The 25,421-nt window shown below is 41.6% G+C and overlaps 2 protein-coding genes across 13 annotated transcripts in view; both read right to left on the bottom strand.

Annotated features, from left to right (window-relative positions):
- CRPPA (CDP-L-ribitol pyrophosphorylase A) overlaps nucleotides 1-4,326 on the bottom strand; it is a 120,444-nt gene extending 116,118 nt beyond the window's left edge. For 11 of the 12 annotated variants that reach the window (XR_003922619.2, XR_003922620.2, XM_030008355.1 and 8 more), the window contains exon 1: nucleotides 3,987-4,326. Coding sequence is in view for 9 of the 12 variants with exons in the window: in XM_030008355.1 (XP_029864215.1) it covers nucleotides 3,987-4,153 (167 nt within the window). In the remaining 3 variants the exon portion in view is untranslated. Of the gene's footprint in view, nucleotides 1-959; nucleotides 3,946-3,986 lie in introns of those variants that run through there. The other variant, XM_030008361.2, reaches the window with a different exon arrangement.
- Nucleotides 4,327-19,040: 14,714 nt separating this feature from the next.
- Nucleotides 19,041-23,109, bottom strand: SOSTDC1 (sclerostin domain containing 1). Its single transcript, XM_030008367.2, has 2 exons — nucleotides 22,627-23,109; nucleotides 19,041-20,368 (listed from the first exon to the last, which is right to left on the bottom strand). The coding sequence occupies exons 1-2, from the start codon at nucleotides 22,829-22,831 to the stop codon at nucleotides 19,953-19,955; spliced, it is 621 nt and encodes a 206-aa protein (XP_029864227.1). The 5' UTR covers nucleotides 22,832-23,109; the 3' UTR covers nucleotides 19,041-19,952.
- Between the last annotated feature and the right edge of the window lie 2,312 nt (nucleotides 23,110-25,421).

The following is a 25,421-nucleotide window of genomic DNA, read 5'->3' as shown; positions in this document are numbered from 1 at the left end:
AGAAAATAGCATTGTTTTATTAAATTTCAAACAAAAGTACATACATTTATATTAGCTGAGCTAGAACTCAAAATAAAGGAGCTCATTAACTCAGTAACAGATTAAGCTATTAAATAACTTCACAACACAGATGGCAGAGGAAATGAAATAACCCATGAGTTATGCTCTGAGACTGTACCACCTAAATGGCATACTCAGGTACAAACGTGACTGAGGTTTAAACCCTCTATCAGTTCACTTACATACAAACCAGTGCTGAGCCCGAAATCTGACATAAGGCTTAAATACTCACACTCAGTTTCTTGCAACTCTTACTCAGACTAGTAACAATCTATTTAACATATAACCTACTGAAATCAGCAGTTGTACCAGCAAAACAAGGCCAGAACCAGACAGTCGCTGCTGAGATGGCTTCAGTAGTGTAAGACATGATCTTTCACTGCCACAGAAACTCTTCAGAGGTACAAAATAAATCATTATATTACTTTTGCTGATCTTATTATTCAAGCACCAAACAAGAAAAGAACTGTCAAGAACAAAATGCATTTGCAGAATGCAAGCATAACTTCCTTTTCTTCCATAACAGTTTTGTTATGACTTTATTGATATATGAATACATATGTATCTTTTACATTACAAAAGTGGACTCAGGGAGCTTTTAAGTCTGAAAAGTTTCACAGGTACATTAAGAAAGTTTTAAGCATCTCATGTACAGAAGCCATTCATTTTTTTCCTGAAAGATGATGTTCCTTATTAGTCAGACAAGATAACAAAGATACCTTCATAAAGTTAAAACAATTGGATTGTTTGCTATGATTATTTTTAGCTTATAAGCAATATCAAGAACAAGCTAATACTAACTGGACAAAAAGAACTACCACAATAGATACATTTAACAAAACCGTAATTGTGTGACCTGTAGAGGTAGTGAACATGCATCAGTCAATGGGGAAAAATACCTGGCAAATAAACTACACAAGACACTTCCAAAGAGGCAATTCTTTGGAAGCTTCCCCCAGGTGATGTTTTTTTTTTTTATATCGGGCCACTTGTTTTAAGAAACTACATTACAGTAAACAAAGTAAACAAAGCTGTCTGAAACCTTTATGGAAAATTTTTATTCTGCCAGTAAACATATTAACTCTGCTTTTCTCTTTCATAACTTCTCACTGTACTTTCAACAACTGGTGAAATATGAGCACAGCAAGAATAGCAGCAGCTCATTTGTCCCACAATGATTTTAAAAATCAACCTTTACCTTGGTCTGTTTTCCTCTCTACAGCTTTAGCAAAATATGTGTGCACATGTGCACACAGAGCTGAGATTTCTCCATCTCAGAAAAGGAATTGGAAATGTTCTATTCTAAACAAACATACACAAAAAAAATTAAAATTAAGGAAGAACCGTACTAGTTTGCACAGAAGCAAAAAGGAGGAATGCCATTCTAGTTCTGTTGAACTTGATGCAAAAGCCTTGCATAGGTCAACAAAAGCAGAAACAAATTCAATGGGAAAAAACAGACATTTAAGTTCTCTAACACACTTTAATTTCACCCCCAGGATAGGACCTGACCTTCCTATTTGTGGCACTGTACTGGCAATAAAAACCAATCATTTCTCCTCACCCTATTTTTTTCTCACCTCCCCTTCCTAAGGGCATCATCTTTGATTATTATTGGCAGGCCAACGTTCTACATGCTGTCATCCTATGCAACAGGATGCACTGCTTATTCATTCATGTCTGCTCTTGTCTTGTCTGCCAGTTTTTCCACATCAATATTTAAAATTCTCACTACTTTCAGCTGAACAGTGTAAAAATCTTTTTCTCCTGATTTTTAAAAAGCACATGCAAAGCAGCTGCAAATTCTTGATTTGCTCATGTGTTTCTGTCTGTATGTTGCTACATTTTTTCCAGATTAAAAAAAGCTCAAAACCAGCTGCATTAGCTGAGATAACCAGTTCAATATAAGTTATTACAGGTTAATGAGTCAATGATTCATTCAATTAGAGCAGATAAACAATAGACATCAGAAGATAGCATCAAGCTAAACACAGAAAATCTGCCACTTCTGGGTGATAGATTATATGACAAACTGCAGTTCCTCAACATTACATTTTTGCGCGTACATTCGCACAAAAAAGAACAAGGTACCTCCTTTGCGGTTTCAGAGTCAGAAGTGTTGAGATGAAAATGAAAGCCATTCCAAGCTTTAGAGTACATCTGTTCCCAACTCCCCAAACACATACATACCAGCCAACACTTCAATTCAGAGATGGCAGAAAGCTCTGCCTGTGAGAGCACTGGCACCAGTTATTGCACTTCTAAAGTTAAGTGGAAGCACTAGGTTGTTACTCTCACAATCAACTTGGGATCATGCGCCTGGTTGGACTGTACAATTAGAATTCAACCTTCTAATTTTCTGCAGCTTTAGGACATAAATATAATACTGTTGCTCAAATAACTGTTATTTTCCCAGAGCTTACTGGCAGCAAAAATGAAAGATTTTTTTTTTAAATGAATAATGTTTTATTTTCCTATGAATATCATTTCCTCCCCAAACCTCACTCTGTTCTCTTTTCCAGGTCTCCAATACACTAAGTGAGGATATTATTCTTCTCTGTAGATTCCCATGACATTTTGGCAGAAATTACAGCTATGACAAGCTTTGGATTGGAGGTTTTGCTTAGTGATGTGTTTAGCTTTGTGACTGGCTGTTGAAAACTAAATAAAGAAAACAAGCAATATTTCTTTCATAAAGTAACAAGTGACCTGAGGGAAGCTTCTCTGGGTGGTAACGGAAAAAGAGTCCCAATTCTGACGTTGTACAAGTTTCCATCAGTTAAGAACTTTGGGAGATGTTGGCAATTCCATTTCTTTTCACTACCCTCCACTCCTCCCATTTATTCTCTCTAAAAACTAAAGGTTTGCTTTTCTACAAGTTACTGCAAAACATCCAGATCTGACACTCCACTCCTACCTGCAGTGTTTCAAATGACACTAGATACAAGACTTACATTATGTTAACATTTGACAATAATATATTAACTGTCAGTCATATGCCTAGAACTCAACAGTCTTATGAAAAGGAAAAACCTGACTGCTAAGATATCCCATTACTTAAATTCTTTGCTCCAATGTAAACAAAGAAAATTTACGCATGCCGCTATGCGAGCTATCAGCTTCTAGCCCAGTAACCATATCTTAAACAAAACCAAGGGGGCATTTAAGCTTCTTGCTGCAGCGGGGCACTTCACCATGGACTATAACGGTGAAGCCTAATGCAGCGCTGTAGACCACCGAGTTCACCCTGCTATGAAGAGTGGATCCTTGTTCGAGGCCTCTGGACACTATTAAGACCGTCTCCAATGGCCATGGCCGACTAGAGCTTTCTTTCGGGGCCTCCAGATAGTATTATGACTGTCTCCAACAGCTACGGCGGGCGTGTAGCTCACCACACCAGCCACTGCAGCTACAGAAACCCTCGAGCTTCGAGGCTGAGGGCCTCGAACAGGTCTCCGGCAGTAATGGAAAGCGACACAGCTTCAAGGCGCCGGCGGCACTGGGGAAAGAGGAGAGCCGCCGGGGGCGGCGGTGACAGAGCCAGGCCGGGACGGGGGAGAGCGCCCAGCTCCCGCCCGGTACCTCTCCCCAGCCGAGCCTGCCCAGTCACAGCCGAGAGCACCCCCGGTCCGCACCGGGCCTACGCGCTCCCGGCCGCCCTGTCACTTATCGCACGATGACTGGGCGCGGCGGGAAGGAGATCCCACCGAAACGCAGAACCAAACCCTCCGAGGGGCGGTCGCGCCGGGGGGCGCCCAGGGCCTGAGGCGAGGGCGGCGGGCGGCTGCCAGCGGCTTTCTGAGGACTGAGAGCACGGCGAGGGCCGGCAAGAACCGGCGGCCGGGTCTGAAGCGGCGGGGGGCCGGGGGCGGAGGGGAAGGCCCGCAGGGCGCGGACGGGGAGCCGAGCGGCGCCTGCCTCGTTACCTCTCCATCGCCCGCACCGTGTAGCTGACGAGAGGCCTCCCTTGCACGGCGCAGAACTGCTTGGGGGTGGCGCCACCCAGGCGCTCCCCGCTCCCGCCCGCCGGCAGCACCGCCGCCACCGGCGTAACGGCGGGCCTGGCGTCGCGGCTCCCGGGGCTGGGCTCCATCTGCGCGGGGCGCCGCGGCTGCTCCGCTCCTCGCCCTCCCCGCCCCCAGCAGCAGGAACGCGGCCGGGACGGCGCAACCGCCCGCCCGCCCGCGTGTTTTATTTGCCCGCGACGTCCGCAATCCAAAGAATCCAGCGCCCGCCCGCCCCCAGCGGGGACCGGGCCCTACTCCTCGCCCACCCCGCGCTACGCGAGGCCCCGCAGAAGCCTGCGGGCCCGGGCGCGGCCGGGCAGCCCCGCGGCATGCACCTAGACCGCGGAGGGAGGGCCCGCCCGTCCGTCCACGCAGAGCACCCCGGTACGCAGACAACAAGCACACGGCAGCATACTGCAGCCATTGGCCCTTTAAATGCCCGGCGCGCGAGTGGTCCCCCACAGCGCATGCGCGGCCGAGGCGGCCTGCTCCCACCTGCGGCGAGCCGGGGTGGGCGGTGCCGGCCGCGGGGAGTGCGCGCGCCTCAGGAGCCGTCAGGCGGGGCGGCCGCGCGGGGCGGGGCGGGGCGCCCCGCTGAGGGGGCGGCGGGGGCCGGCGGGCGGCCCGCAGGCTGTGCCGGCGCCGCGGGGCGCCGGCCAGCCCGGTCCCGTCCCCCCCCCGCAGGGAAAGGCGGGGGAGCCGCTGCTTCTGCGTGGCCCATGTCGGGCTCCGCTGATAGGGGCGGGATGCCCTGTGCGCCCGTGAGGAAACGGATAGCTCCAATTCATTGGAGCCGGGGGCAAGGCGGACCGACCTGCCGCCCTGTGCCTTCGTGCGAGCCTCGGCCGTGAGAGGGCTGCTTCTCCGCGGGCTGGCTGGGGGCGCCTGCCAAAATCTGGTGTGCGTTGCCCTTAATCCCAGGAGGGGGAGGTCGAAATAGCAGCAGTCAGTTCACTGGGAGAGGCTGGGATGTTCCGGCTCGTCTTACGGTGTTACTGTGGGCAGTAGCTGAGACGGGTTGATTGGAAAACTCCCAGGGCTGATACCCATTAGGTGGCGAAGGAGGCTTGCTAAGCGTGACGTCAGGGCACACGTTTGTAATCGGCAAAACAGGCCTCGGGTTGGTATGCCTGGCTTCTCTGTACATCTTAGGCTGTGACTTGAGTGTATTTAAACACTGTTGGTATGCTCTGTCCTCATCTGAAAGTTGTGGACATCTTGCTGTAAAGGTAGCCTTGCAAATTTGAAGGAACTCTTGTGAGCTTGTTGCTGCTTATCGGGGAGCAGTGAGGGCCAGCCACCCCAAAAGGGAGGGGGAGCAGAGCGCAGTATCAAGGCAGGCAAGAACAGTGGCCTCACCAACAAGGAGCAGGAGTGACGGTCAGGATCGGACCCTCAGGGTGGGGCATAGTTCGGAGATCACCCAGCAAGGTCTCAGGTGGCAGGTCGCAGGGCAAGCTGGGAAGTGGAGCCAGTGGGTGCGGGTCAAGGTCGGGGAGGGACCAGACCAGGTGCAGACATAGGGGGCCAACGATAAAGACTCTGCTTAAAAGTGTCTCTCAAGGGAAAAGGAGGAAAGGAGGGTTAGGCCCTTGCTTCTAGCTTTCTTCATAACAGCTCTTATTAGTGGAAGAGCTGCCTTTGGATTTGGCAAGCTAAACTCCTTAACTCAGCCAGCTAAACTGCTTGAAGGTGGGTGCACCCAGGGCCCTAATGCTGTCCTCTTTGACATTATTTTTAGGAAAAAATCAGTGTCTTATATGCAGGGTGTCCTAAAATGACCAGAGGCTTTAGAGTCTGTAGGATTTTTTGATCTATTCTTTATATCTTTGAGAAGCTAACTTATTTACAGCTTTTCACGTTTCTTTTAGTTGTGTTAAGAGGAACATAAGTAGAACACATATGGAGACTTTTTTGAGGAGTAGTTCTGACTGAAAAAGCAGCATGGAAGGAAGTTTATGTCCCAGCTGGGCTGCTTTGTCAGTGCTGGCTGTGGACTGGGGTAAAATGATCCTGAGTAGGAGTCATACAACAGGAGTGAAGTGATTCCTGCCAGCAAAGGCAGGGTTCACAGATATCCTTGATACCTGCAATAGCAGGAAAGTCCTGGAAAATTGGACAGTACAGTGGAGAACAAAGGCATTTTACATGCAGAGGTGTCTTGACAGTTAAAGCAATGAACAGAAATTACATCAGCTCATACCATGCAGTGAAATATGAGAGGGACTGATGGCAAACAAAGGAAGACCTTTTAAATGAAGATACACAGATGCGCCTTCTAAATAGTGATGTCTCCAAAAGCTTCTGTAAGGAACAAATGTATTATCATGGGCATTGAAGGAAATGGGTGTGTGAAGAAGAGGAAAGAAGAGGAGTTATACAGATGGCTGAAAAACTTCTGGAATTGAGACCCTTTTCACCAGTGAAAGCATTAGCTAGAAGTTGAACTGCCTTCCTCCCGACAAGTGTTGGTCTCATTGTCTTCAAGACTTTATCATGTGGGATTTTTTTTTAGAAAATCCATTGCCTCAGAAACTGTGTTTGCCTGATTCTTTACCTTTGTAGTGGGTCTTATATTTTCTTGTCTTGGAAGGTATTTCTCTACACCTAATTCCTGACTGATGACATATATTTGTCTGTTGGCTCTTTTCAGGACTTCCAAGTTTTCCCTGACTTATCCCTTCTGTGCAGATTGCCGTCCATTCAGCATCACTTCTCTGTTATCAGATGCCCAAAACAAATTTTTTTTTCTTAAGGTAGGCACCTCCAGCATCCACAATCATCTTGGATCGCATAAGTGACATTATTCTGACTTTTTCTTGCAGCAGTTCATTCATGGCAGGTTGTTCTGCAACATTCCCACTTTTTTTCAGTGTAACAGACATTCTGAATTCCTGACTCAGGTCTTTATACTTCCATTCATAAAGAGCACAGACATTAATCTAGTCAGCTGTAGCTAATTTTCCAGACTTTTTTCTTGTTTGCATTATTATAAGGAGCAAAATAAGGTCTTTTTACTTCCTAGGGCTCCTCCCACTGTACATTGGTTCTGAGGGGTAGGTAAGTAGGATGTTCCCAAACACAACCTTCAGAACTATTTTCACCTTCCTTCTTGACATTGTTTTTACACTTAGAATCATAGAATCGTTTAGGTTGGAAAAGACCTTTAAGATCATCGAGTCCAACCATCAACACAACACCACCATGCCCACTAAACCATGTCCTGAAGTGCCACATCTATGTGTTTCTTGAACACTTCCAGGGAAGGTGACTCCACCACTTCCCTGGGTAGCCTGTTCCAATGCCTGACAACCCTTTCAGTAAAGAAATTTTTTCTAATATGCAATCTAAACCTCCCCTGGTGCAACTTGAGGCCATTTCCTCTCGTCCTATCCCTAGTTACTTGATAGAAGAGACCAGCACCCACCTCACTACAACCCCCTTCAGGTAGTTGTAGAGAGCAATAAGGTCTCCCCTCAGCCTCCTTTTCTCCAGGTTAAACAACCCCAGTTACCTCAGCCACTCCTCATAAGACTTGCGCTCCAGGCCCTTCACCAGCTTTGTTGCCCTTCTCTGGACATGCTCCAATGCCTGAATGTCTTTCCTGTAGTGAGGGGCCCAAAACTGAACACAGTACTCAAGGTGCAGCCTCAATAGTGCCGAGTACAGGGGGACAATCCCTTCCCTAGTCCTGCTGGCCACACTATTCCTGATGCAGGCCAGGATGCCATTGGCCTTCTTGGCCACCTGGGCACTCTGCTGGCTCATATTCAGCTGGCTGTCAACCAGCACCCCCAGGTCTTTTTCTGCCAAGCAGCTTTCCAGCCACTCTTCCCCAAGCCTGTAGCGTTGCATTGGGTTGTTGTGACCCAAGTGCAGGACCCAGCACTCGGCCTTGTTGAACCTCATACAATCAGCCTTGGCCCGTAGATCCAGCCTGTCCAGATCCCTCTGTAGAGCCTTCTTCCCCTACTCCAACAGACTGTTGTGCCTAGTACCTTCTCTCTTACCCAGCCATGTTTCCCCACTTCGTTTCTTTCATGCATATTAATTTCTTCTGTGAAGGATAAAAAGGCAAGAGAGATTGCAGAAAGAGGATCACATGCCAAAATTAGTTCTGTTCTTGTTCTGAAGCCCGTTTTCCTTATTATGCTAGGTGGACGAGGCTTGATCTGTCCAGAAGAAATTATGTTTAATAATAACTTTGATGGATGCAGACTTCAGTGTCATCAAATATGTTGTATATTTATGGTGAGATTTGATGATCCAGCCAAACAGCACTTTGAAGCTGCTTTTGGCTGCACTTGAATGTCAGATGCTTCAGAAGTTTTCATGCTTTCCACAGTCCCTATGGAGTCAAAAGATTCTTGTCTGGTGTTGATAGCACCTGTTAGTTCTTCAAGAAGCCCTTCAGTATAAGTTCTTGGAGTCTTTGTTAGACTGAGCTTGTTACTGATATTTCTCCTTTTATTTTCTGTTTTCTTAGACAATGATGTGGAAGGAAGAGCATATTTAACATCATTATCAATTTTTGCTGTGTCTTAGCATGAGTTAAGAAAATTGGGATTTTTTTTTTTTTTTACATCTTTTTAATATTCATTTGATAGTAACATGCAATAAAACACAGTGGCATTTTGTGAATACATAATTTGCTTCAGTTCCATTCCATTTTGCATTTCTTATTGAATCAATCTAATAATTTGGTTACTGTGCATATACGTGCATGTTCATATATAAACATTTGAAGTAGGGTAGAAAGTAAATTCACACATATTGGGAGAACAATTTTACATGGTTTTTAGTTGGATAAAGAGGGACAGAGGCAACATTTTTGCCTCAAAGCAAATAAAGAGCCAGCTAATCCATCATTTCTGTGCAGGGGTATAACATCTGAAACTACAGTAGTAGTTTGCAATTATGCAGTAAATATGCCAATCATATGTTTGAAAAGAAAAGTGGGGGTTTTTCTTTTTTCTTGAAGAAGATATGTACAAATTGGTATCAAATTACAGAAGTGAAATTCACCTGAAAAATTAACTGCTGAGAAAAAAAAAAAAAATCTCTTTCTGTAACTGAAACTCATAATAGTGTTTCCAGATAACATTAAGTTATTGGAGTGGTAGAAATCATACTGAAAGATTTCTGTGAAAAATGAGTAAAAGAGCAAAATTTCTTAATTTAAAATTGCAATAGAGTCTTCTGTAGAGGACTGAGAAATTGTCTGTCCCTTTTTCAAAGTAATTTCTAAGCTCTTGAAGCATTTTGTTTTTAATGCAGGCAATATAAGATGAATTTACCTTTTGACTAGCAGCAAGGTTCACTATTGTGTGTTTTAAAGGCAAATGCATGCAGTCAAGGAACATTTTGCAAATTAAAGTGAATTGTAAAAGCAAAATTACAAAAAAATACAATACTTCCTACTGTGGAAGTGCAAGATCTGTAAAAGACAATATAAAGCTAAAAATATTTAAAATCTGAGAGCCATTCTTGCAGCTAACAAAGTATGTGCAGCATTCTGAGCAGTGAGGCAGGCTTTTAGCCAGAACCTTGTGTTTGCAGGATTGTATTTCACTAATTTTATCCAGATATATAAGTTATTACTTCAGTGGTGGCAAGCCATAAAATGAACACCCAGAGCTGGAAGTAAGCAAGTGGAATATCAGTTCTCTTTAGAGAGCTTTTCTGTTCAAGTAGGATAGCAGACTTGGCTTTCTTTAAGTCACCAATAACTGTCTCTAATTGCTGAAGTCACTGTTTACAGAGACAGACACAGGTTCTTTGCATATTTAAAGAGATTAGAAAGTCCCCAAAAAGACAGTATTTCAGGATTTATCTTGGATGTCTGTTGCTATTTATAGCAGTTTACAGGAGATCTCAAAGTCTTAGGCTTCATCATAATTTCTACATCTATGAAAAAAAAAAAAAAAGAGAAAGCATAGTCTGGGTAGGCATTTTGTTTCCAGATATTTTATTTCAGTTCTGACTGATCACTAGAGAAAGTAATCGTGTGATAGGGGGGTTTTATGCTCTTCACAATCTTTTACTTGTTGCCTGCAACTGACACCTAATCGACCCTCCACGCAGTTCTGCTCCACGCAGACTTACATCTTCGCTGTTTCAGTCTTTGTTGCACAGCAGCTGCCGCAGAGTATTTGCTCCGTGGTGACAGTGGTTCCCAAGTCAATATCATGCCATAGGGAACATACAGCTTGAGGCAGTATAATAGATAGTGGAATGTTGAAAAAGGCAAAACTATTTTCCCTCCAAATTGTAACTAACACCTTCAGGGAAATCTTATCTTATTTCATATTAGCATATTTTTATGTTTGTATTTTTACAAATATGATTGCAAAGGGTTATTTCTTGCTCTGAGATTCTTTGATGAAAGATGCTATAGATGTGTGGAATACTTACATAAAGTATTGTGCTATTGATTTGCTCCTATTGCTGTGTGGAACAGAGATCAAAACAGCATGTATTCAGCAAGGGAGTTATGCACATGCATAACTTAAATGATGTAAATAGTTGACTATCAAATATCAAAGAGCGCTTACAGGCCTAGTATACAGTGTGCATAGAATCACCTATGGAACAGATCCCTAAGGGGAATTCTAAATGCTATTGCCTTCATACGCAGTTCTGCAAAATATTTCTGATGTATGGTTTTGATTTTTGACAAAATGGTGTAAGGAGACACAAATTTTAGTTAATGAGGTAGAAGTGTTACATGATTTTTAGTTTGTTAATAGTTGAAGCGTAAATAGAGTATGAATGCTACAAATGTAATGGAAATGTGGTCTCTGAACACAGTGGAGCGTTTCCATGCTTGCACATCATTGTAGGTAAGTGTTGAAAAACATATGTTGAGTTTCACCTGTTGCATCAATGTGTTTTATGTCACACTTTTGGTATTGTTTTACATGGTTCTGATAGATAATTTTTTTCTGGAGTCTGTGAATACTTGATACACAGAGGAATCATCTTGCTTATGTTCTGTGCAAGTGCTAGAGAAAAAATGGACAGAGATTTCATTTGATGTTTGACACACATTTTAAAGCTTCCCCCTAAAATGTTATATTCAGCCTAGAGTGTTCATCCGTTCTCTACTCGATAATCCTTTAGGCTATTTCTCTGGGGTATGGAAGGTTAGTTAGCTCAAGAGCTAAGGAGTATTTTGTGTACACAAAGTGAAAGAATTTAAAGATAAGAGAATTACTCCATAGTATCTAATCCAATAATTCATGAGAGTGAGCCCTGACTGCAGGAGTTTTTGTGAAATTCAGAAATGTTAAAGACTTGAAGAAGGTTTTCTACTACTTTGGGGAGTGGTTTGGCAAGTAGGTGATGAGGTGGAGGCCTCGTAATTTTTCATTAGAAATGATTGATTAGTCTTAAACACTTGGCTCCGACAGGGTCTTCGTAGATTCTAGATAGGTTGGTCAGATGTTAAGTAATGCCACGGTTGGGTAGGGCTATCTGCTCAGCTTTAACATCACCATTTATTGTGCTGGTTTATAGGAATTGTGTTTTAGGGTGTTCAACTGTCAGAGTACATTGTGTGGTGACCCTAACAAAGATTAAGACATGCAAGTTGAGGGATGGAAATCCCAGAGGCTGTTTTCCACTGTCATTGTGACTTAACAGCAGGCACCAGCCATTAGAATAGTGCTCTATCATCTCAGTAAAAAAAGAAATGTTTAATTTATTGTTTTTTGACAGGTGTCCAGTTATTGACTGGAAAAACAGTTACCTCTGAGGAAAGGCTAATGCTAGTTTCCTTTTCCCAAAATGATTCAAAGCAGAGATAGTCTATAAACTGGTTAAATATGTGGTATTAAGCCACAGATGCCAGTAATACAGAATGATGTAGTGAAACATTAGAGAATACTTAAAAGCTGAAGTTAGATTTGCAATAGTTGGGATTTTCACTGCTCTAAATCTTTGTTTGTTTTAATTTTGGTGTGTGCATGTTATCATGTCATGTTTTATTGCTTTACCATGTTCTGTGTTATCTCCATGGAATGTTTATGAAGCAATGTGAAACAGTTCACCAAATTTGAAATGATGGAGAGAATCAAACACAAGCAATGAAAATTTGCAGGCTTGGTATGAATAGGAGTACAAGTTTTACTATTTATTACTACACTGAAAGTATTGCTTCTGCATCTCTTGTCATGTTAATAATGGTCCTTACTCTTAGAATGCCAGGAATGTTATTCATTAGTCCCATGTCTGGAGAACCTAGATGAGCTCAGTCCGGCAGAGTTCATATAGGAGGGATTCCATCCATGTAAGTTTTTACTTAACAAATGAAGACTGGTCCTAGCTATACCAGCAGGGACTGAAACTGGAGGAGGTAAGACAAGATACTGTCCAACACAAAAAATTGGACTTTGCCTTCATTGTGGATTTGTATGGTACACATTAGACAAAACAATCATGTGGAGCTAGTTAATTTTTTCTCCTCTTCTTTTGATTTTTTATTGTTACATTCTAATATTTTTCGCAGTTTGTAAAGGAAGTGCCTTAAAATGCAGCCCGACTTGTGGAAAGGTTTGTGAATCTTTTTTTCTCTTTCTACACAGTTGCTTTATAGTGAGCAAAACCTGCAGGATGACAGTCCCTAAAAAGAGTAGTCCTGTCCTAATCCTTTGCCTCATCCTTTGCTGGCTTGTCCAGTTCTAGTATGAAAATGTCAGATTAGAAAGGGTCAGTCCTTTGATCCTGTTCAGTTTTTAGAAAGATTAAGGTTACAGATTTTTCCCAACTGCAGCAATGTGGCTACCTGTCATCCAGCAATTATAGAGGCTCAGCCTGCTTAACATATACCACTGAGCAACCATCAAAGGTTAACCATTTTCCAACATACTAATCTAGCTGGATGCAAACCAACTACTTAATGAAAAATGTTCTGTATCCTGTTACTGTTTTTCTGAGTAATGCAGTCCAACTCTTCTTACTTTAAAAATTCTTCCTGACACTTACCTGTGCCAGTACACTTGTGTTTCCACATACATTGTTTTCTTCAGTACTGAACACTTCAGAAAATGGATTAAGTAATGCTTCCTTTTTTTTTTTTTTTTTTTTTTTTTGTGTGTGTGTGTGTGTATGTTGGAACAAAATTATGGGATAAGTAACCTGACTACTAGAAAGAAAAGAGTTTGGTCATTGAGACACCATGGGAAAGAGGATTTAGATTTTGCCAGAGCCAGAAGTTTCAAAGTGGAGGGCAGAAGCAGGCAGAGTTGCAAGGAGCTGCAGTATTTGAGTAGATAAAGACTACCACAAAGTACTGCATTCTTAAGTTAAGATTCAGACAGTGGCTTGAATGGTCTGCCTAATGAGGGCTTTTATGGAAGAAGTATGCAAAAAAGTATTTAATTAAGCAAATAAAAATGGAAATCCATCTTAATATTTACTTTATTTGTGGCAAAGGATGTTGCAAACATTTTCTTCTGGCAGAAGTGTCAAGATTCAAAACTGATTACAAAAAGTTCAAAAGAAAATACCGGGACAATAGTTGCAGAGAACCTAAAAGAGGTTTTATGGATAACTCACTACCTGTGTTCTTAATGGTCTTGTTCACAAAATCAGATTACTGTAATTTTATAAGGGTAACGCTGAGAGGGAATCTACTGATAGATGTTATGTAGGTTGTAAGCAAGATTTTGAGCCAAATTCTTCAACAAGGAAGTCCAGGTGTGTGGTAGACCGATAGCTTTCTAGGAAACCTGTATGTGAACCTTTTCAGCTTAGGTAGCATTTTTTCTCCTCAGAAAGAGGAGGCTGTGGTTGCCCACCAGAAGATATGACCAATCCAGTGAAATGTGAGTTTCTGTGAGGATGTCAGATTCCAAAGTCTCCCTGACTTGCCCTGGTTCAGTATGGAATGTGTGGATGGTAGAGGCGCACAGCGCTGTGCATTCTTCCCTTTGCATGGGAAGAGAGGACAGAGAGACAGTCAGAAATGGTTATCTACCATGTGAATTTAGACTTGGCAGTCTATTAAATCCCAAGGGTAGCATGTGCATTAGCTAATGTTTGGCTTGGCAATCTACAGGTAGAGCAAGTCTTTTGGAAGTCTCATGAAAAGTTGCAATGATCAGAAGAAAATGAAGGACATGCAGCACATGCTGTCCTCCACATGTCATTTTGTTCCATTTTTCTTTTAATCCATTTTCTCTTCTTTCTCCTCTTCTAGACACACCCAGATTCAGACATTTCAATATCTGAAAACAAAAGATGCAGTGCAGCAATACAACCTGTTCCCTGCTGCTATAAGCTGTTCTGGCTACCATCCTAAAAATTGCAATAAAGACATACAGAAGCAAAAGTTTCAGCAGGCTTTTTCAGTGGGAAAAAAGTGCAAGTGATCCTTGCTAAAACCAAAATTTTTGCAGCTTTACATTTTAGAAACACTCAGACCTCTGTTCTCCATCCCAGCTTAATGGCCATAGGGAATCTAAAAGAGCTTTCTTCAACCCATCCCAAAAATAAATGAATAAATAAATAAGTAAATAAATAAAATAATAATCTAACAAGCAACAGATGTTTAAACTTGCTTCAGCTGCAATTAAAACAAAGTCTTTGTGCTACAGGGTCTGTTTTAAAGCTCTGCATAGTCCCTCCATTTCTCAGTGGCTGTTCTTGTGGTAGGGCTAGACAAGTACTTTTCTCCTTAGGCCCTCTCCCTCATCTCTCCACTGTTTCATATAAAAGAACTTTAATGAATGTGCCTGGCTAGCTCTTCTTTAGCCCACCAAAGCATCGGACTTCAGACTGGTTTATGCTTTTACTAAGTTTCTTTGCAATTTCCTCACTAAGTCACTTCTCACTGGGGCTAACAAAACAAATCAAATGTGGAACTCCTAGACCAAGTCAGAGCATGACTTTTCCTCTCAGTAGTCAAAATTAAAAAATGATGCATCCAGTCATTCTAAAAAGAGATTTAAAATATTTCTGTATCAAAAAGCAAGTGTGCCATAGTAAATACAGTTCAGAACAGCTAAAGGTTTAAACAATGAGACAATAATATACTATTGTACAACTACTAAAATGGGGCAGGGGACAAGAAATAGACAAAGTGTTCAACAAAACATTTTTAGGTGATTTAATATTTTGTACTTAAGTAGATGTAACAAATGTCACTTTTTGACAGCAGTTTTTTGGGGGGTTTAGTAAACAGAACTATATTATTGTTGCAGTGTATTCTGATTTAGGCCTCTTTTCCAGGGAGCTGAATTTTTTTATTTTCCTTTAAATTCATGAAGTACCATATTCCACAAACAGCCCTATTAAAGTGAGTGGTCCTGATTTTCATTTATATTAAGACGTCCTCTGTATTTCTTTGTGGTTGTATAGAGGCATTAAGAAGGCCTGAACTCCAGCTAGGTAATATAACACTACCTCATTTGCTATAATAGGTTGTCAAACCAAAGTTAGTTAAGAAAAAACAAACTCCCAAAATGGTGTTACAGTTCAGTGTTTGTAGAGATTTTTCTCAGCAATTAGCAGAGACTAGTTAGTTTCATGGCATTTAGTTTGATGAGCATTAATTAAGAGTGAAGAGTATTTTCTTGTCATGGAAGTACTGAGGAAGGTAGATGTTTGAATATTAACTACTTAGGCAATATCACTTGTAAATCACATTTTTCTAGTGTGTCACTCCATATAAGTCATACAATAAGTGAGCTGAAAGGCTGGATGTCTTTCAGAAAGATGCATGGGTAGGCTTTTTGTTGTGGGGGCGACGTTCAGGCAAAATTAACAAATCCAGTGACAGAATGTCTGCTTAACTCATAAATCTCTAGAGAATTTTCAGTTTTAGCCTGGAGCGATGTTTATATGTATGTCACTGAACTTAAAATCAAAGCCCCTTGCCTGGCCTACGGGAAAGGAAATGCATCATGAGAATAGGATGCCTTCCAACACTAAGGATTCCTTATAATTTTCCACTGAACACCTCCAGGTTAATACTGTAGCAACAAGAGTCTCACAGTGGAATGTACTGAACAGTCCTTTCTTGATTAATGCTGTACTTCGTCAGGAAGGATATAAAGGTCAAGGTTGGGAGGACTACAGTGATTTACTAGCAGGAATCTGTTAGGTATTTTGAAGGGTGTTATTCAAATGTCTGCTTTATTTCCAAACAAATGACTGAACTTGGATTGGGTGGTTTTGACTGCAAGGCTGCTGGAAAGGAGAGAGCAACAGATTTGTTACTATTACTAAAAAACTGAATAAATAAGCTTCTCAAGGGCTTTTCTACTCTAGACTGCAAGTGTCAGGCCCTTCTGACTTCTGCAGTTGATTATGTCTTAATGACATATACTATCTACCACTGCCTCTACGAAGTGTGCCTCTGAGTGCTACATGCTATCAAAACAATCAGCATCTGGCTAAGTTTGTTTCTAGTGATGTCTAAGGAAAATTGATTTCCATTCATTATAAAACAGTTTACCCCTTAGCTGGGGGCAGTTTTCATCAACTCAAAAATAATGAAATAATGATGGCAGATTAACAGATTATTTCTAATTTATTCACTTTTAGTTTTATAAAGAAGCAAGTATGAGAATTTATAAAATTATTAGGTTCTTTTTAAGATTTTTGAAACACTTTTTAAGAAGCCCCTGGACTTAGTGATCTGCCCATATGGTAGGATATTATTGAGAAAGTCAACTTCTGTATATTCTTAGTGTGATAAATCTGGACTATTTAGTGGTCTAATTTGCATAAACTTACCTGATCTCTACATTGTACTTTTTCAAAACATTTACATGCTTCTTGTGTCTATTTGGCTTAATATTTCAGGTGAAAATGAAGAAAATTCTAGCAAGTTTGTCTTTCCTTTTTAACTCTGAAACAAACATAAGAAGATGTATCATATTTAAAATTATTTCAGTTTAAGCAGTACTATTTTTTTCATTGAATCTTTGAGAAACTTTGGCATGATTCTCCACTGTAGGTACAAGAGAAATGGCCCATATCCCACCCACTGCAACTTTACATGTTGGAAACTCTCCATATAGAAAAAACTAGTTGGATGTACTTGTATAATGCCTTTTGCTGGATCCTTGGATAGACCCCTGCGAGTTCACATGTGATGGGATGAAACAGAAGGCAGATTGTATAGGCTAGATTGAAGCATTCAGAGCTAGGAGATGAGTCACAGAGAGTAATGCTATTCTTTAAGAAAATGCAAGATTAATGTATTTCTAACACTGCTTTCCTGCAGATCTCCCCCACAAAAGGCCAAAGTCATGGCCAAAGAAGAGACCATAGCTAACTCGGGTGGCACTTCAAAGTTAAGTCACTGCTGATGGACAAAGCTCCTACTGGCTTCCCTCATGTTCCCTCAAATATGCCAGACTTAGAGATGGGCTCCATAGTCTTTCTACAGCATATCCAGCAAAATATCATTAAGTCATCTTAATCGAAGTGTGTCAAATTATTCCCCTTCAGGTAGTTCTGCATGAAAAGAGAAACTAGGAGTTATTATCTCTGTTGCTAAATGCAAACACCTTTTAAATGTGCATATTGTTCCTACAGTCCAGCTTCACTGACTGTAGAAGAGTCATGAGCAAGATGTGTGGTTTTTTTCACAATCTTATTCCTGGTAGTCAAACACAGAACAGGCCGGGCAACTTTACTGATGTGTGGTGACTACTGGCTTTGAAAATATTTTTGGTTAAATGTTGGTCCATTATCTAATCTTCTGTGCTTTCTCATCTTGAGGAAGTAGCTGGAGAACAGTCTAAAAAGGGATAGGTATTTGGCATTTGGGAATAATCTTTCCCTCATAAAATGGATTGAATGAGATTATAATGTCTGTTAAAATAAAAAAACTACGATATCTGTAGGTCCACTGGACTGATGATATGTCTAGGAGCAACGTCATGACACCTCTCTCCCTAACTCCTCTATACATCATCTGTCCTCTTAGGCTTAAAAGAAGCACCTTTGACATCAGAGAATTTACGTATAAATGGTCTCTCATCTCATTGTTCTGATATTTTCATGATCACAGAACTAAACTTGAAACAACTATGTCATTAATGCAATGTTTTTTAACTGCCACCATGTAGAACTTTTAAAATTGGGGGGGGGGGGGGGCATATATATCTTTCTTATATATAGCAGATTTTAAAGAGAATTCTTGAAAGTAGCTTTGAGAAAAAATCATTAAATTTTGTCAATAAAATTTAGGATTCAGTAAGTCAAGAAGTAGCAATGATTTTCAAACAGTTCTACGTTAATGACCAAGGAAGATCTCTGCCAAGAGCTTCATGATGAATCTTTTGGAATTAAAATGCAAAATAGAATGAGATAAAGAGAAGGTCAAAGAGAGCTTGTGTGAGACCTTATCAGGCAAGACTCTTCATTACTCTCTTCTTGTGTAATCTTTTCTTTGGGTGCAAATGGGTTGTAAAAGTTAATGATTTAAGAGCAGCAGAATCCCATGATGAAATCTTGCCCATAGTATTTCAATATAGTTTGAAAGATTAAGAGCAGGTGATTCATGGACTATGTGTTGAAAGATAGATTCCTTACTATATATTTCCTGATACATTCTATAAGAATTTGTGGATAATGTGCAGGGCTCTATCAGCACTATGGGAAAGATGAAACTCCATGGTATTTTTACCATTAGTCTTTGACTTGATCATCACTAATGAAAAGGAAAAAAAATGGTGGTGTCTTACTAGCTTGTAAAACTTCCCAGATATACACTTCTTCTGCAATGTACAACTTGAGAATTGTTAAATAAGAACCTGGCTTGAACCATTAATAAGCACCATCTGTTAAATGGCCATATAAGATTTTTACATCCAAAAAGACTCCACAGAAAGATTGTTTTAATGTTAAATATAATGGGTAGATTTTTTTCACCAAATAACGTTCTCCCACTTTTTAAGATTAAATGTTGTGACTGATTAAAATGTGTGCATTTTCATACATAGAGCCAGACAATACAGTTTTTTAGCAGTGTTTATTTTTGTAAAAAAAAAAAAAAAGAAACCAACGAATTTGAAAGGAAGTCATCATATCTGTCTTTTGATTGCACACTTTTAAACAAAAATAATACAGAGTGGAGAGTGAAAAAAACAATTTTTATGTTGCTACTTCAAAATAACACCTAAGTCTATGAATGTTCAAAATTAAAATATATATACCTAGAATGCTAAAATGTCTATTTTACATTATCTACAAAATGTATGTTCTAATCCAGCCACAAATCATAGGGAAATACTTTGATACATGAGGAAAGCTATAAACATAAGAACATTTTGGAGGGAAATAACACACATAAAAGCTCATTAAATAATTACAACAACAAATAAATAGTTTGTTCAGCTTTACTTTTTGATTGCTGCCATGCATATTTTAATTTTTGGTATACTGAGATAAGAGAAAGGTCAGCATGCAAGGCATTTTTTTTATAATTAATCTGAAAGCAGATACTAGGTGTTGTATTTTTAAGCTGTTGTCAGAAGTTCATAAAACATGATATAGAAGGCAATAGACTTGATAACTGTTCTCATGAAAACACACAACAAAGCATCTTTTTACAAAATAGACTTCAGTGAATATTTATGGCAAATTTTCTTTGCCTCCATGGCTGGAGAAAATGTAAAAGTTTATAGTGTAGGTTTGGAAAGCTTGTGTTATTCCCCATCTTGAGCATTTGGAAAATCACCCGAAAGGTCCACATGCTGAGAATGCCCCTTTTGATTTTGGTCAAAGCAATAAGCATGTAGTGTCAGCTGAGAACATAGCAATGGCAGACTTGTCTTTAAGCAGTCAGAATGGTAAAGCAAATGATTACAGGCGAGTTCAGTTTTGGCACGAGGAGAGGGAGATGAGAGAGGAGAGAATGTCTGACTTCTAACTTGTACTATGTTTGCTGGATTTACTGGCTCTTTTCCTCTCTTTGTGGTGCTGGATGGGTTTTGCTTGAGAGGTTCCCTCAAAGTTGTGGCTGGACTCATTGTGCTGTCTGGTGTATCTCTTGCACTTGCAGGCTGTGACCACAGTTATTTTGTAGGTTCTTATACTGCCATCCTGGCACTGAAGCTGGATCCTCTGGGTGCGAGTTTTGTCATTGACACATCTCCACTCTTGCGAGCTCCGCCTGCTCCAGTACTTGGTTCCATAACCTCCTCCAATCCAGTTGGGGAGCAGTGGCAAAGGGAGGCATTCACCAGCACACACCAGCTCCTTCAGTGGATTGATGCTGGTGCACTGGCCGTCTGAAATGTACTTGGTGGATCTCAGTTCCCGACAGCCAACTTGAACACGATCTGCAGAGTGTACAGAATAATAAACACTGAGATTCAGAATGAAGAGGTTTCCTTAACCAGTCATTTTTGCATTAACAAGCTATGTTTTGCAGAAGTTAAAGTAGGCTGTAATCTTTACAGGACATCTCTTTACTGTTGTGTCCCCCAACACAAGGGCCTCAAGCGCTGATGGTATCTCTGGGTATTACCACAGCATAAAGAAATCATAATGATATGCACTTCAGCAGTTGTGGTAGAAGAGGCAATTTTATTCTCTATCCTTCTTCTCAGGGACATACCTTTTAGAAGAGAAAAAATGCCCCAAGGGAAGAAATGTTTCCTGCTTGTTCTCAGTCTAGGGAATCTGCTCTGTGATGTTTACAACAATTATGTGGGATCATTAGCAAGGGGGGAAAATAGTGCTTTGGAAACTGTTTATATGCTTTTAAATGGATTTCAAATAGTACATTTCTTCTTATTCCACAGTTACAGTGCACTGAGTCTCCCATGAGCGCTGCTGCTCTGAACACAGATACTGCAGAAGCCATAACAGCTGGAATTACCAGGGAATGGTGTTCTGCATATAAAGTTTGAATGGTTAGCAGTAACGATTTCAGAGTGGTCGTTTTGCCCTCAGGGTAACACCATCTTTGTATCTGTAGTAGTCTTTATATTATGTGTAACATAGAGGATCCTGCAAATTCTCTCAGGCGACTGACATAGAATCAACATGCAGAGCTTCTCATACAGGCATGTTTGTACCCGTCTGTATGTGCAGCTCTGCACCCTGCAATAAACACAACTGTTTATTTCAGTAATTACACTTTGAAATAAACGCCCACAGTGCGCTTAATTTTAATAAGCAATCTTTACTGGCTGTGCTCTCCCTCTTTCTGAAGGACAATTACGGCGCAGATTCTACACACAATGCAATTAACTAACGCCTTTAAAATAGAAGTAATTACTAGAAACATTTTAGAGTGAATCATAAAAGGCTTTGAAGGTACATCTACATATCACAGCTACAGGCTGCTTCTGTTTCTACTTGGATTTTTGGAAGCAAGTCCTGAACAGAGGCACTGGGTTAAGATTACTTCACCCTGTCCCCTGTGTCTCAGGATGGGCAGTCAGAGGGACTGTAAATCTGCAGGCTGATCCAAGGGACTGTTTACAGGGCTGTTTTCCTGCCCGCCTTGCAGAAAAGCTTCAAGCTTGCCTTCCTGCAGCTGCACTCAGGAATGTACCTGGAAGCAGCTGGTCACAGATTTGTCTCTCCTTCTGTTTTTATGTCTTTCCTGGCTCGTCTTTCCTCCAGTGACAGCTCATTGACAATGAATACCTACTGGGCTGCTCCAGTAATCTCATAATGATGAGATGTTTCCTGTGCACTTAAACCCCTTAGCGTTCATAGAAGCTGACACACCTGGCTTAGCTGAAAGGTACCGGTGTCACTTTTTGCCTTCACTTTCCAGGGATGAGGCTATTTTTATCGAATTGTTGTGCGTGGTTTGGGGGTGCGTTTCGCTATTTGGATTTCTTTCATTTTAAGGAGGCGGGCAGGGGAGGGAACAGATAAAGTCAGCAGAAGGTTTCCAGATCCCCATGTACCTGACATATATACATAAAACTCAGCAGGAAAAGACTAGCTATAAAAAGGCAAGTTAGAGCAGAGATCGTAGGTAAATTATGAGCTGATTTGTTTACTTTTGCTGGAGGTGTTAAGCAGGTAAGTGCTAGAGCAGGAAGTAAAACTAAACAGCGGGAACAAAATTCAGCGTTTTTTATTGCATTTGAAAAGTAGCCCAGACACCTCCCCTGCCCGCAGTGGGAGGGTGAGTTCGGAAAGCGAGGGCTTTGCAAATGCCTCTCACTCCCGTTCCTTTATCTTGCTTCCCTGCCGGATAGCCCATAAAACCCGGCGTTCCTGGGTGAACCTCCCTCAGGAAGTAACCTGCCCGAGAGAGCCGGTCCTACAGGACTCGCACGGGGGAGGGAGGCTTGCCTGGGGGCCGCCCGGCGAGGCCGGTCCCAGCCGGGAACCAGCAGCATCTTCCCTTGCCCCGGCTTCCCCGAGGCGCCGGTTCCCTGTAGCGCCGGGCGCGGGGCGGCGGCGGGGGGGCGAAGCGCGCTGCAGCGGGGCGCCGCGGCTGCGGCCGGGGGGGGCTCCGCTCCCGGGGCCGGGCCGGGCCGGGCCGGGCGGGGCTGCCGCCGGGGCGCCCCGCCGGCGGAGGGCCGAGGGCTGCGGGACGCGGCGGGAGCGCCGCCGGTAGGATACTCACTGTTACGGTCGGATCCGGTGCTGGTGTAGTGCCTGCCTCCGTTCCTGGCTTGGTTCATCGTGCTGTTGCTGCTTGGGCTCGCTGCGGCAGGTTTAACGACGTGTGAATAAAGTATCTCTGTGGCATCGTTCTTGAAAGCCAAGTAGCTTTTCGTGAAGATGCAAGCTAGGAGAAAGCCATAGAAGTGAATGGCAGGGAGAAGCATGGTCGTTCAGCCTCTGTCTGACAGAGCTGGATGAAATCTTTTCCTTCTGCTTCTTCTGGGTAACTCTGAAATTGCTCTTGAAGGTTTCCTTTATATATTCAGAGAGGCTTGGCATTCATTCAGGTGTAAAGTTGTGGATAGCTTCAGAATGAAAACCCACAAAAGGGGTGGGATCCCTACATGAGCCTGCGAAGACCTTTTACCAATGGGAGGGAAGACTGCAGTAAAGGAGGAGTTAGATGCACTAATTGCAGGATTCCTATTTGGGGCTTTTGAGGGTATCAGAAAACTCTTAGGCACCACACAGCAGATGTAGAGGCTGCCGGCTCTGCCCCGCCATTCCGTATGGCCCTGCATGCCTGGCATTTTTGTGTGATGTGACTAACAGTGTCAGTATGAGTCTCTCTTGCTCCTGTTAGGCAAAGTTACGTCCCCTCTTCTCGCATGTGACTTTCAGAAAACTTGCCAGCTCTGTAAGGATGCAAAAGTTTATAGAACTTACAGAAGACTGCTAGTTACACAAATACTGTCTGCAATACACCAAGATCACTTACAAAAAAAATACTGTGAATAATTTAAAGCTGCCTCTAGATGCTTTAAATTATGCAGCTTTGATCAACAAGGAGCACTGCTAGAGAAACTACTTGTTTTAGGGGAATATTCTCTCCCTGGTGTGCAGAGTTACAAGTATGTATTTCTGTATCACCACACATAAAAAGTATCTCCTCTAGGCTCCTTAGTACAAACATCCATATTCATAGCCTCTCACTATGCTCATTCACCAAACTAGTCTTTTTTAGTTTTGTACATTGCCTAGAGCATTCTTCTATTTTTAATGTATTATTTCATGTGATAAAGAAAACAAAGAGGAAAGAGTAATCCTTATTTTTTCATACTATTTTACTATGTCACAACACTTACTTGATTTTACATAAAATTACATTGCCCAAATCCAAATGCTAGTGTAAATTAAGATGCTTTCGGTAGGGCAATGCTTGGCTGCATCATAGTGAATGCTCTATAGATTTTCATTATAAATAAAACAACAGTGATCAACACTGAAATCTATAGTGTTCTAATTAAAAGGAAACCTTTTTCTTGGGAAAAAGCACAACCACGCAGGAGGCCATATTATGTAAAGGTTAGACTCTAATCTCACTTACACTCCTTGTAACTGAGTTGAAATCTATAGTCATCCTGGATTTTATTTGCTGTAACAGAAGCAGAAGTGGAACACAGGTCAGTTACCTCTACTGTCAGGGTCAAAATCTCAGTCATTCAGAGAAGACAACTTTGTTTCATCCTAGTCACAAGTCATTTGTCTGTAACAGCAACACTTTTCCTCTTGCATCACTAAGAAAGTTACCCTGGATTTCAGCAGCAGAAAGGACAGATCCACAGTAAGTGCCAAATTGATAGCCTTTGCTTAAAAGACACAGGAAAAACAGGAGTGTTGCAAGGTGACGTGAGTTTTACTGGCAGAGCTGTGTGTGGGGAAGTTGAGTTGATTGCCTGCATCTATTATGACTAGCCCAACCCAGTTCTGGAATAACAAGAATGTTGCAAGGCAGAGTGAGATCTTTCAGCAATGTATGGAGGAGTGGGACCACTGCTAACCCCTGACAAGCTCCACGTTCCACTCTCATAGAACATCTTTAACCACAAAAGCAAAGATGTTCATTTTACCTTCCTTTTAAAAATAAGTAGAAAGATTCCTTAAGCAAATTATCACAGATGATATGTACATTACAAATCATTAATATTTGAGCATTACTTTTCTTCAACAGCAGCTAACCAAAGGTCTACTTTGTTGATGTTCAAGTCCTACTTCATTTTTTCTCATATTCACAGATCATACAGATCTTCACACATCTCACCTTCCCTGCAGGATAGTCTCTGTGGTGAACTGAGCCAATATAATTAAAAGCATGGAACCCATTTTCCAGTTATCCACAGTACCTGTGGATACCAGTCAGGGGACCTCTTCCCAGTAGAAAGATTTTCCCACATTAGACGAGACTTGTGAGAGTCAGAAGTTTCCTCGAAAGCTGTTTTCTTTGAAATAAGGCATATAATCTTCTCACAGGAAAAGTGAGTGGGACCTTGGAGTAGCTATAGGACTGGGTCTGCAAGGAGCTTGCTAAGCCTCAACCTCTTCAGCTTTCAGTGAAAGCTAAAAGTCATCCTTTCAAATTTGGACTATTTGAAACCATTATGTTTGTCACATACTTCTTTTGGTCTTCTCACTTAGAGAAGGAAGACCTCAAGACAAGCCTCTTACAGCCTTTGTAAAGGAAAAGTTTGCCCCTGAATTTGCCACAGGAAAGATAATTTGGATTACCTCATTTTTCTGTGCACTAGACACAGAGTAGACATTATTTTAATTTCATTTGTATTGTCTGCTTGTTACAAATACTGTACAAACATTTCATGATTTCAGTTCCTTGGTCAGTACTGTCAGCCTCCATGCTTTGAAAGGTAAGCAGGCTTTTGAGGAGTTTGTCAGTTAATTTGATTTATACTTCCGTTTGTCAAACCTAGAGCATGCGGACTTTTACTTTTTCTGAGTCTTTCTGAGAGAGATTAGAAG

The sequence above is a fragment of the Aquila chrysaetos genome, chromosome 3 (assembly GCF_900496995.4).
Source record: "Aquila chrysaetos chrysaetos chromosome 3, bAquChr1.4, whole genome shotgun sequence".
Lineage (NCBI taxonomy): Eukaryota > Metazoa > Chordata > Aves > Accipitriformes > Accipitridae > Aquila > Aquila chrysaetos.
This window is presented reverse-complemented; position numbering and strand designations above follow the sequence as displayed.